Source organism: Dendropsophus ebraccatus, chromosome 15, assembly GCF_027789765.1.
Source record: "Dendropsophus ebraccatus isolate aDenEbr1 chromosome 15, aDenEbr1.pat, whole genome shotgun sequence".
Taxonomy (NCBI): Eukaryota; Metazoa; Chordata; class Amphibia; order Anura; family Hylidae; genus Dendropsophus; species Dendropsophus ebraccatus.
The window spans coordinates 40,818,029-40,831,011 of NC_091468.1; the positions used below are offsets into that span (position 1 = coordinate 40,818,029).

General features: G+C 41.7%; 1 protein-coding gene across 3 annotated transcripts in view; it reads right to left on the reverse strand.

The window, feature by feature from the left end:
- Window positions 1-12,983, reverse strand: part of RALGAPA2 (Ral GTPase activating protein catalytic subunit alpha 2) — a 206,921-nt gene that overhangs the window by 114,911 nt on the left and 79,027 nt on the right. For all 3 annotated transcript variants that reach the window (XM_069955233.1, XM_069955234.1, XM_069955235.1), the window contains one exon: window positions 179-307. In XM_069955233.1, coding sequence (XP_069811334.1) covers window positions 179-307 — 129 coding nt within the window. The remainder of the gene's footprint in view (window positions 1-178; window positions 308-12,983) is intronic.

The following is a 12,983-nucleotide window of genomic DNA, read 5'->3' on the forward strand; positions in this document are numbered from 1 at the left end:
AATACCAGAGTGTCATCCTATCCTACAATTTCACACATCAGCTGCCCTGGTATCATTCCCCTAGAGAGCAGTTTCACATTGCACTAATGAGTCAACACCTGTTGGAGTAGAGAAATCTGAACCTTGTTAGCTACTGGGCTCTCTCCAGAGAGTGCACAAGGAGCATTGTCATACTTACCTCCAACATGTCTGTACTTAGAACCCTGGCCGCAGCTGCAATGAAGTCTCCTATCAGCATTGTGTATCCAGGCAAGCCGAGGAAGAAGAAGCTGGAGGAGCAGTGCTTTATGATTGTATTCACGATATCCTGCAATGAGAAGAGCAAACCACTCAGTCCCTTGGGAAGTTACCAGTTTGGGATCAAATTGCATTTTATATCTGAAGTTTAAGCGTAATCGTCGACTTAGGTGTTAATCACGTTACGTTAATGCATGACTAGAATGTATAACCTACCCTTGTCTGCAAACTCCCTAAGACCTTGTGCTAAGAAAAATATTTTGTGGAGCAGATGTCCACTGAAAGTGTGGTTTCTGCCAGAATGATACCGCATTATTTCTGAACAATGGCTGACAAACAATATTACAAACACTACATCCCATGTAAGTAGTGTCAGCCTCCCCAGCCTTTGGAATGGCAAACCCTCCCTGCAGTCCATGTACTGGAACAGGGGGTCAATCAAAATCAGGAGTGACAATTGAAGTGGTAATTGAAGTATAAAAAAAAAAAAAAAAAAAACAGTAGAAAGAAGAAAAAGGAAGAAGAAAGGAAAGTAAAGAAGCAAGAAAGAAGAAAAAGGAAGAAGAAAGGAAAGAAGCAAGAAAGAAGAAAAAAGGAGAAAAGGAAAGAAGAAAGAAAGAAGAAGAAAAAAGAAAGAAGAAGCAAGAAAGAGAAAGGAAGAAGAAAGGAAAGAAGCAAGAAAGAAAAAGGAAGAAGAAAGAAGGAAAGAAGCAAGAAAGAAAGAAAGAATAAGGAGATGAAGAATTATATTGGGGGGGGGGGGGGAGATTTGATAAAGCTGTCCCAATTTGTGTTACTAGACGACATGGCTTAATTGATTTGCATGGGAAAAAAGGCAGAAAATGGGTTTGGATGGTTTGTTACATGACAGACACCAATGGATCCTGATGAATCCCATTGACTTTAATTGGGGACATCCCAATTCCATCAGGTGTCCTTTTCATTTAGCAAGATTAGACCAGTAAAAAAATAAATAAATGGCGCCCTTAATGCTTGCAAAAAAGACAAGACCTATAAAGCAATACAGAGACAGCAGACTTATTGTCTAGTGTTTCTCCTTAAGGATAGCATCGTAAAGCTGTGTAGAGATCTGTATAGACCCATTCATGTCCCACTGGGAATTCTGGGAAGAAGGATACGCAAAACAACTCTTTGACGCCACCTTTTGGAGGTAGCTTTCCCTTTAAGTCAGTGTCTGACTCTAATATGGAGTCTTTGGATGTGACTGGAAATGTAAGCCAAGCCAGGCAACTTTCTAGAAGGAAAGTTTAAGCCGCACAGATGAGGGGCAAAAACAGCTACCTAAGAAGGGTCTGGCTTGGTTTACAATCCCAGTCATGTCCCAAGGCTTCTTATCAAATTGAGACAGTTACTTGAAGAGAAAGTTACCCGAAATTAAAGAAAAGCTTTGTCTATAGGGAATACATCTCAAATATGTCCACAAACATGTCATGTATCTTGAACGGGCAGGTGTCTCTAGTCAAGAGGCCACTTATTGTATGTTCTGTTCTTAGGCCACAATCCCACATGCTGACAAAAAAACGAAGCATTTGTCAATGGCTACACAATGTTGCAGAATGTCCCTGCAGAATCATGTATGTATTAACAAACACAAGGGGGCCTGGTTTTAGCTGCATGTATTTGTTGGTATGTGGGAATGCGGCCTTAGGGGGGATTCACACATTCCTTAAACGGAATACAGAATTAAAAAATTTCTTGTATATTGCTGCCCTGTTGGTAAACATAATAAACATGTTATGCTTATGGCTCCGCTCTCTCCCGGTTTCCCGATGAAGCCTCTCCGGTGTCCCATGCTGCCTGCAGCCCTGTTACTACCAAGACAAATTTGCCCCGGGACTGACAGCCCACTTAGCCAATCAATCGCTGCAGCGCTGTCCTGTCTAAGCCAGTGATTGGCTGAGCGGGCTGTCACTCTTGAGAGGAGTTAGTTTTGAAAGTAGCAGAGCTGCAGGCAGCGGGCGACACCGCAACAGGACACTGGGGAATTGCAGAGAGGTAAGCATATCATGTTTATTACATCTACCAACAGGGCAACAATGTATAAAAAAAAAGTAACACTTTAACCTGTTTAATTATGCTCTACACGCAGACAAGATTAGTCGTCAGCAGATAGCAGAGAACAAAGGATTACACAGGACCTGTGTAAAAGTCTTTATTCAGAGGTCAGTGCTGTAGCTGTAAATTAACTCTTTGTTGTCCTGTTTTGGTGCCTTATCTCCCTCCACCCCTCCTCTCTCCATAGAGAACAATGAAGACAGGGGGCAGAGCTTTAAACTGCTTTCTCATGATAAAAATGCACTTTTTGGCTAATAAACCCAATTACACAGTTTCTTAAAATCACCTGTACTATTGATTTCGGCAAAAAAATAAATAAATAAATAAATAAATGACAGGTACACTTTAAGTTACCCATTTTCATTCCTTAGCTGCAATGCACCAGCTCCATGTGGAACAACATGGCGATCTTTGGTAGTCACGTGCGGCCGTAAAAATAGTCATGCAGCCCCAGACTTACCATCAGTCTAATACACTCCTGCAATGAATACATGCAGTACTTTGCAATTAAGAATTAAAAATTACCCTAGTTACAAGTCAGTGTAGGTAATGTGGCCCCTTGAAGTATTTCTAACCATCGGGCTCCATGTAGCCTCAGTTTACCTGTTCATAATCACAAATTTTTTTCACCTCTTTTTATGGCTATCACTCCTGGATCTGATCTGCAGCTCCGCTCTTTAGCAGAAATCTAATCCTCTGCCTTATTTCTGACATCTCAACAGATTGTGTTTCCACTGGACAAACCCGCTGCCCTAATGCTTCTTTCAGGTTAATGTGTAAACTGGTTTTAATCACTTCCTTTGATACATTTTTATGTCAATATCAGTCAGAGTAAACACTCTGAGAGTGAGCAGATGGATGCTGGGACTCATAAAAGTCTGCCGAGGCGCTGGGCCGCAGGAACAAAAGAGCCACCTATGCCATAATGAAGGGGCTGATTATAGCGGAGGGCTCCCCTGTACACACCTGTAATTACTGACACAGCGAGGTATTGTGCTCCGCTCCTGTCTGCCCGCCTTAGCCACAAACCTATACAGCAGCAGATGGGAGTGCATTTCTGTTGACATATGCTACAATAAAAGGGGGAGAAGAAACCTGGCTCAAGGAGGTGACAGAATGTAGCATATCTGAAGATTAATAACTCAAACAGCTATGCTGGGTCGGCTCTACATCCATCTGTTACACTTGGAAATAAAAACGGGGCATTAAAACCAATAGTAAAACTCACCCAAAAGGCACAAGGATAGCTATCCAGATTTTCCTGCGGTGCAATAATTACATGGAAAAAGAAAAAGGAAAAAAAAAAACTAACAGACTCAGTCCTTTTCTATGTGATATTCAGTTATTTAGAGGGGAAAAAGTTATTGGGATGGATATGAACAAAATCCGGTCAATGAACGTCAATAGCTCCTAATAACAAATTGCACAGCCACAGACTGCAGTGTCCCCTGTCCAAAAGCTGATGGATATATGGCTTTTCAGTTACGATTAGAGATGAGCGAACCGGGTTCGGGTTCGAGTCGATCCGAACCAGATCGTTCGGCATTTGATTAGCGGGGGCTGCTGAACTTGGATAAAGCTCTAAGGTTGTCTGGAAAACATGGATACAGCCAATGACTATATCCATGTTTTCTACATAGCCTTAGGGCTTTATCCAACTTCAGCAGCCACCGCTAATCAAATGCCGAAAGTTCGGGTTCGGATCGACTCGAGCATGCTCCAGGTTCGCTCATCTCTAGTTACGATGCAACAACATTAACTGTGAAGCAGCGAGGTCAGGTGGCCATCCAATGTGTGTCACTAGCCATAGGTGGGGGGGACAAAGATATTTGGTAGCCTAAAACGTTGCAGATTTTATGCTGTGTTCTATTGAATGTATCAATAAGATAACATAAAAACCACAAAGTGTACATTAAATGTGAACATAGGACAGGAGGACCTGTAGATGAGATATTATTAATAAAATCTGTTACTCTTGCTTCAAAAGGCGATGATATCGCAAACATATGCCTGTGTGTGGACCACCAGACTAAAGGGGTTATCGAGTGCTACAAAAACATGGCCACTTTCCCCCCTCTCTTGTCTCCAGGTCAGGTGTGGTTTGCAATTAAGCTCCATTCATTTTAATGGAACTGAATTTGAAACCCCACCCAATTGGGAGACAAAAGAGGGGGAAAAGTGGCCATGTTTTTGTGGTGCTGGATAACCGCTTTAAGGCAGGTGGAGCTGGAGGATCCTCTGCCTTTTGCAGGGATCGATAAGCAAAAAAGAAGGGGTGGGGGCAGTTCTTCACCAACTGGAGGAATTGGGAAGGAATGTCTTAGGGGGGATACCCAGGAATGTCAAAAGTATTACTGAAAAATTCTATTCGTTTTTTTTATTGATCTAACGTAATATTTTTACCTTAAAGTGTATCTGTTGTGTGTTAACATTTTTTTTGTTTTGTTTCAAACCTGCCTGGCATGGTTACATTACCCCTTCATAGTGGTAGCAATGATTTTAGTGCTGTCACTATTGTTATTGAGCCATAGTGTACAGGTATTCTCTATTTTGTCGAATTTAGTGAGCAAGAGCAGAGCCTGGCTGTCAGTAGTGCACACAGAGGTAATTCCACTATTTGTTGCCTGTCCCAGCACAAACACCACTCTGCTATACCATTAAATAATGATGGTGAACTGCACTGTGCACTGATCAGTCTGAAACTTTGCTGGCCTAATCTTCTACACTGCAGTGCGGTCCTCTCGCCACTCATTCTCCCGATTCATACGGGTCTCTATGACTGTTTAAATCTTTTTGTAACAATGACACTTTAAAGAAAAGGCAGCACAGCAAAAATGGAGTTTTATCAATTACTAAATTGTTGCTGAAGGCAATCTTGCAGACTAAAAGGGAAGAGAGGAGGAAGATGAGACACAGAAGACAGCACTGTGTACATATAGCAGCAGAACGGCAAGGAAGGGTTAATAAAGGTTACACTTAGCCCCGCCCCACATTTTGTCTTGCCGAGTCTGAGACAGAATTCCCCTAACAACAGGCAGTGGACATAAGATTGCAGTAAAGGAATACACCAAGTGACCAGGACTTGTTTTCTGGGTTAAGGAGTCATTTTTGGTATATGAAGTCATTAACAGAAATGTTCATAATCAAATGGAGGAAAGTTGTCTCAAACAGCAATGATCATTAAAAAAAGAAGTATAAATACTTCTGTGACTGTTTCTACAATTCAGCTAAATCTTGAGCAACAGACAGATCACTGTATGCACTTCCTTCCACCAGAACAACAACTAATATCCTAGAGGGTTTCATATTTTGTGAGATTTAGAACTAAATCTCATTTTGGAAAAATCAGGCAATTATTTATGGTTCTTAAAAGTTTTATTTTATGAAATATTTAAAGTTTATTAAGGTTCAACGACAGTGTGGGTGTATAATAATTTTAATAGCGGAGCTGTAGAATAATATCTGAAAGATTATAATGGTAAACAAATCATCACATCAACTGCATAATAGTAACAATAGATGAAGTGCAACACAAAAACAAGGGGGAGGATAAGAAGCTGAGGGGGCAAACCATCTTCAGAGTTGTACATGGAATTACAGAAATAATTCTGGCAACAAGTGTTTATTATCAGTAACATAGGTGTAACTTCTGTGTGCCATCCACAGTATATGGAAGTGGCACTGTCAGCAGGTGTACAGCTGTGTCTGTTACCTAGGGTGGTATTACACGGAACGATTATCGTTCGAAAAATTGTTAAAATTGTTCGGGTTTGAACGCTAATAATTTAGTGTAAATAGCCGACAACGATTAAACGACCAACGAGAAATCGTTGGTCGTTTACTAGAATTAAGACCTATTTTTATCGTTAATCGTTCGCATGTAATAAGACGCCACAGCGGCAACAACAGGACAAACGCAATAACGATCATAAGTAACGATCATCGTTCTGTGTAATTGAGTTAACGATTTCAGGTTGTTCGCCATAGCAGTGGTTTGAGTTCGTTTATCGTTAAATCGCCCAAAAAAAAAATCGCTTCGTGTAATAGTACCCTTACTCTGTCAGCTGCAATTCACATTCCAAGTGTTTACATTGTAAGACTGCATACACACGTTCGGTGCTACAGACTTGATTCTTAAAGGGGTTATCCAGAGCTACAAAATCATGGCCACTTTCCCCCCTCTCTTGTCTCCAGTTCAGGTGCAGTTTGCAATTAAGCTCCATTTACTTCAATGGAACTGAGTTTCAAATCCCACCCAATCTGGAGACAAGAGAGGGGGGAAAAGTGGCCATGTTTATGTAGTGCTGGATAACCCCTTTAAACATATATAGTAGAACAATAATCAAACACTATATTATTGAGGGATAGGCAGTACAGAATGATATTTCAAGCACTGGCATGGACTAGATCTGGGCTTATTGAGCTAATGCTTATGCATTTGTTGGAGGACCATGTGTTATTAAGGGGTATATACTGTGCCATGGATGTGCGGATTGGGTATTACCATTTTCATAGCATGTCCTCCTATTAATAGCTGTACACAGGACTGGTTACTTGTTGCTCAGTGTACATGTGATACTATTGTAATTTGTATTCACTCGCCTACTGGTGGTCTCTACTGCCTATCCCTCATTACCATTTTGTCTGATCATTTTTTTATTATGCATGTTTAAGAATTTGATGAAGTAACGTATATTACTATATATGAGAGATGATGTGTCCAGCATTTCCTTGATGTATTGATTGTGTCACAGAAATGTAACAAACGTTTTTATTGGTCTGAGTGTTCCCTGCGCTGTGTCTACATGAGCGAGACTACCCCATAGACAGTATGCAGAGGGCACACAGAGGCAGAAGAGAAGGTGCCCAGTGCAGAGTCACAACCAATAACCTTAAGGGCACATAATGTGAAAATGGAGATCATTAAGACTATATGGAACTTGTATTAGTTGATCATGGGTAGGCACTGGCGAGCAGAACTTTTTGCTCCATGATGGAGACTTCAGATATCTTTTAGACTCCATGCCAGAAAACACTGGATGTACACTGGATTTACTAGAAATAAAAGTAGCCCAATTGGCTTTTGGAATGTTGCCCAAATAAATTCTTGATTCCTAAGAAATATAGCACGGCTGTGGTTACATCTATAACTTCGAACAACCAAATATCATATAGAAGTATAAATTACGAGTAACACTCCTGTTCTAAAGCAAGCCACCAAAGGGTGATTTAGGTTCGTGCACGGAAGATGTACTACAGAATAACAGAGCTCCCGGCATCATAATACATCATAATGCTCTGTGATTCTTAGTACATCGTCCGTGCATGAACGTTAATCAAAGAACATGACACCTTGGTGGCCAAGCTCCAAAACAGCCGCCCAGCTGTGTCAGTAGAGTAGCGCAAAAAATTTAACAGATTTAGAGCTCCTAGCATCATAATAAATTATAATGCCGGGAACTCTGAACTCATATTTATGGACTGTGCATGGAACACCCGAATGAGGCCTAAATTTGTGTTTTATTGCATGACGGGAGGTAAAAGATATAAACAGTTCTGTGAGAATTCAACCACAAGAACCCAAGCAGCAGATATGCAGGAGTGTAAAGAAAAAGGAGGGGGGGGGGGGGGGTTACGGGGCTGAAATCACGTCATGCAAACAGATGTGTTACTTTCCAGAATGCAAAGTGCAGATCTTTAAACACAAACTGCACAGAAAAGCGAGCTGCCTAGTAAATGAATCACCTTAATTGAATGCTACTGTATGTACACAGCGCCCGGGAAAACACAGCCAATGAGGAGGAAACATATGGTGGTGGCAATAGAAATTGGTTTACTCATTTGGAGCGACGTTGTTTCTGCAGCACTTTCATAATTGACCTTTAGAGCGATAAATGTGTAAAATAATTTTGTTTATTATTGGCTCCAAAGCTTTCGGCAATTACACGGAATGAAATGGTACGAAGAAGGAAGGGTGCGTTCTGCAAGCATTTCCATTGTTTACATAATTGCACAGCTATAATTTGGTGCTTGTGTTGTTATGGAAAAGTATTAAAGAGGAGGGGGGAAAAAATAGAGCCATTATGAGCCATTTCCAATTTAAAATGAAAATTCTGCCGTGGCAGAAACAGGAAAGAGACCCTAGGTGTGCCAGCTTAAAATGATTAACGGAGGGGGGATGGTAACAGATTTAACCCCATCCATCCTGCGCGCTGCTGTCACAGCTGTAAGATGCCATTAAAGAGCCGAGAGGTTAAGAGACCTCCGCGGTGATAACAGATTAAACGTGGCAATTACTGCACAGACTTAGGAAAGCTGCAGCGGACTGGCACAAGACAAGCAAAAGGTGCGCGTACTAATACAATCGGGAGACTAAAAGGTCAAAGGAAAATAAATATGCAAGAACGGGACTATTTTTAACTTGACATTTTTGCTAAGGGGGGAAAAATGATTACTGCAGAGTAACCGAATACGTCCTTAATCTGCTTCTCGGAACCATCGCACACTGTTCCTTTTTTAATTAGAAATATGGAAAAGATATTTACCAATGAAAACACACAAGCCTTGGCAGTTACTAGAGGTGTTGTTTTTTTTTTTTTTTTTTTTATACTTAAAGAGGACCCATGGTCAGTCCAAAACAATTTAGGTTTTAAATGAATTTATTGCAGCGGGTGCCCAGGTGCCCTGATTCCAATGAGGATTTTACCTGCTTGCTATGTCCTGTCCTGTTCCCGCAATATAGAGGTTTTACTAGTTGGCTGATTGTTTTTTCTGCTGAATAGTCAGATAGAAAGGGACTTGATTACAAAATATGGTGCGAATGTTATTTGCAAAAAATTGTTACATCATTCACATTTAAGCGATAATCTTCTGGTGTAAACGCAGCAATGATTAAAATACTAAGAAAAAAAAATCTTCTGTATGTTGATCATATATATGAGCTGACCTCAAAATCATTGTAAATCGTTCAAGTCTTTCAGTGTAAACACTCATCGTTCCCATTATGTATCATTTAAAAGAAAAAAAAAAAACACCACTTGTTGGTCGCTAAACAAGTGATTAAGAGATTTATCTGTGTGTGTAAAAGAACTCGGGATATACAAGGCTGGGGGTGTGAGGCTAAGGGTCCTATTAACGACAAAAGATTGCAAACTAGCGATTTTGGGAACGACATGAAATCTTTCCCCATAAGGCCATGTTCACACAACGTATATTTTCGTAAAAGTATGGCCGTTGTTGCCGATTGCAACCACAGCCATGACTAATACGAAAATATACGTTACCTGGCCTCTATGGAATCCCGGCCAGAGCGTATACACATAGTATACGCTCCGGCCAGGATCTGCGGCCGCTCTTCATTGAATAGCGGCCACAGAGAACCTTTCAGTGCACACTATGAAGCGCGCTGCACATTGTGTGCAGTGGGGAGTTCTGTTGTAGGCACACACTGATGCGCCCGCATCAGAACTCAGCGGCACTGAAGATCATCTGGCCGGTACTGCAGTCCTGTGCAATGTGTGAACATAGCCTAATACAATACACGGAACAATAGTGGTTAGTTAAGATCAATGGCATACAAATATTCATAAATCGTTTGATCATTGTTTGTATACACGGAAAGATTACTGCTTAAATTCAATCGATATAACGATTTTTCAGATGATAAAGTTTCTATGAACTAGGGCCCTAAGAGGGTGTGAGGATCTTAAGCTCCGGAACATGATTTACACAGTGTGGCTTCACCACTTTTTTGGCACAATTTTGAAAAAATTGCAAGAATTCGGCTATTTCACTGCAGCAAAGGCAAATAAAGGGGTTTTTTTAACCACAATTTGCATAGTTATGGAAAAAAAGCACAAATTTTTGCCACTATTCTGGGAAAATCAGTGGAAAGACGTGCCAAAAGCAAACAGTATGTATGTATGTAAAATGTCCCCTACTGAGTCACTTGTAAAATACGCATTACTCTGTCATGGCTAGGTTGCTGTATATCACATTTGAAAAAAAAAAAAAATGACTGTGCACAGTAATGGGAATCACGTTAATGTATATTTCGCTCCTGGCAAACTTTGCGCTATTTTTCTGAATTTGTGGGAAGAATACATTTTACTGCAGTTTGCACAATTTGTATTACTACAGTAAAATAACCAAATTTTTGACACTTTTTTCAAAATTGCATAGAAAACATGGCTAAACCTGTGCATCAACACAGGGTAAATAGGTGTGATTATGAAGCTGAGGAGCTATGAATAATGTATATATGTATATATCCATGCTTTTAGTTTCCAGGTCACACATCAGTGCATACTTACCTAGTGTGCTGCTTCGGCGATCCAGCATCCTGCTCTTTGGCTCTCCCGTCCTGATGCTGTATCCTCTAAAATGACTGAGGAGGAGGCGGGGCTTGAAGACACACCGGCTGGATGGGAGAGCCGGATGCCAGATCACAGAAGCAGCGCACTATGCACTGCTGTGTGATCTGTGCTGTCAGTTTGCCTTCACAGTTATTGGCCTCACATCTCCTGTTTACACAGGAAGATGCGCGGCCGATAAGGATACATCTTGAAGCTGATCCTAAAGAAATGATCGGCCTAGGATTGGGTGTTTGCTCAGATGAATCTAACCTGCTGATAGCCCCCTATTGCCCACAGGGTGCCGAGGAGGAAGCTATGTCTGTTACCTTCCACCTCAGCACCGTTTCCGTGCAGTTAGCACTGTTGAAAGCACTGACCCATCCTACAGCGTTGCTCCAGCCTGCCTGCTACACTGCCGATAGTTCCTCTTTAAAGAGAATGTACCATCAGGTACATCCTCTTTATTCTGACCCAGGGATAGAACGGCGCCATCACGGGGAAGCCGGTGCCGCGGTCGGTTTTTTGAACCTCGGCCCAGTTCCCGTGTATGGCGCCGTTCTATCTACGGGTATCAGGCCGGAGCTGAAGCACAGGAGGTCGGTCGGCCGGCCCGACCCCAGTTGGAGGAATCCCCCGCCCCTGTATGACGCGGCTCCATTTATTCTAATGAAGCCGTGTCAGAGGGGAGGGATTTTCCTCCCATTGGTGGCGGGCCGGCCCGCCTACTGTACTTCAGCTCCGGCCTGATACCCGTAGATAGACCAGTGCCGTACACGGGAACCAGGCCATGGTCTAAAAAAACCGACCACGGCACCGGCTTCCCCGTGACGGCGCCATTCAATCCCTGGGTCAGATTAAAGAGGATGTCTCTTTAATAACGTAATTTTTTTGTAGTGACCACAGTACTCCAGCGAAGATATTTTTCTTTCAAATCAACTGGATTTAGAAAGTTATATAGATTTGTAATTTACTTCTATTAACAAATTTCAAGTCTTCCCACACTTATCAGCTGCCATATGTCCTGCAGGAAATGTTGTTTTCTTTTCAGTCTGACACAGTGCTCTCTGCTACCACCTCTGTCTGAGACAGGAACTGCCCAGAGCAGGAAAGGTTTTCTATGGGGATTTGCTGCTTCTCGACAGCTCCTGTCTCGGACAGAGGTGGCAGAAGAGAGCACTGTGTCAGACGTAGAAAATAACATTTCCTGCAAGACATACAGCAGCTGATAACTATGGGAAGACTTGAGATTTGTAAATAGAAGTAAATCTATATGACTTTCTGAAACCAGTTGATTTGAAAAAAGAAAAAAAAAAAAAGATTTTCAGTGGACAACCTCTTTAAGATTATGTTCACATCTGTGTCAGAGCTCTGATTCAGTTTCCGTTTGAACAGTGGGTCCTGACTAGACCAAAAAACACATTGCATGTCTAGTCACATCCTGAATGAGCACCACATGACAACCTTATTATTATGACAGACTTATTATGGTCAGTGGGATCTGTCAGGATTATCGGCTTCATTTTTCGACCATGAATGAAATCTGTGACAGAAGCCACCAAGGAGCCTCAGACCAAATAGGAGTCCTAAAAGGGAATAAGCCACAATGGACACTTATCCACTAGCCACAGAATAGGAGATAAAAGGTGTGACCAGGGAAGGTCCAACCAACAAGGATCTGTGATTGGGAGAACAAGACTCCCAAAGCTCCCATCTGAATGATGCAGCAGAGCACATACTCTGCCCCTCCTTTCATTGTCTGTGGAAATGCTGAGACTGACTAGTACAATGCTATTCTTCACTCTCATAGACAACGACAGTTAGGGCCCTATTACACGGGACGATTATCATGCGAAAAATCGTTAAATCGTTCGAATTTAAACTATAATAGCCCTGTGTATTTTCAGGCGACGATCGAAAAAATGTCGTTAATCGTTCGCTGTAATTCCACAATCATTCGCTCAAGTTCCGCATTTGTTCACTAATCGTTCAGTGTAATTGCACATTGTTCATTGTTTTGCTGGGATCAGAAGGAGTAAACGATCGTAGTAACTAACGATTATCGTTCTGTGAAATATGGTGAACGATAAACAATCTCGTTTGCGATCGTTTATTGTTAAAAATCGCTCTGTGTAATAGGACCCTTACTGAGACTGCAGGGGCCCCACAATTAAGGTCCTATTACGCACAGCAATTATCTGCCCAACCAGAGAGAATTTGTCGAAACTTCGGATTTGGAAACGTTCGTCCGAAACCAAACGTTTGGTATTTAACTCCTAGGGTCTGCAAAAGTTAGATGCAGCCCTAGGGCTGCCAGGA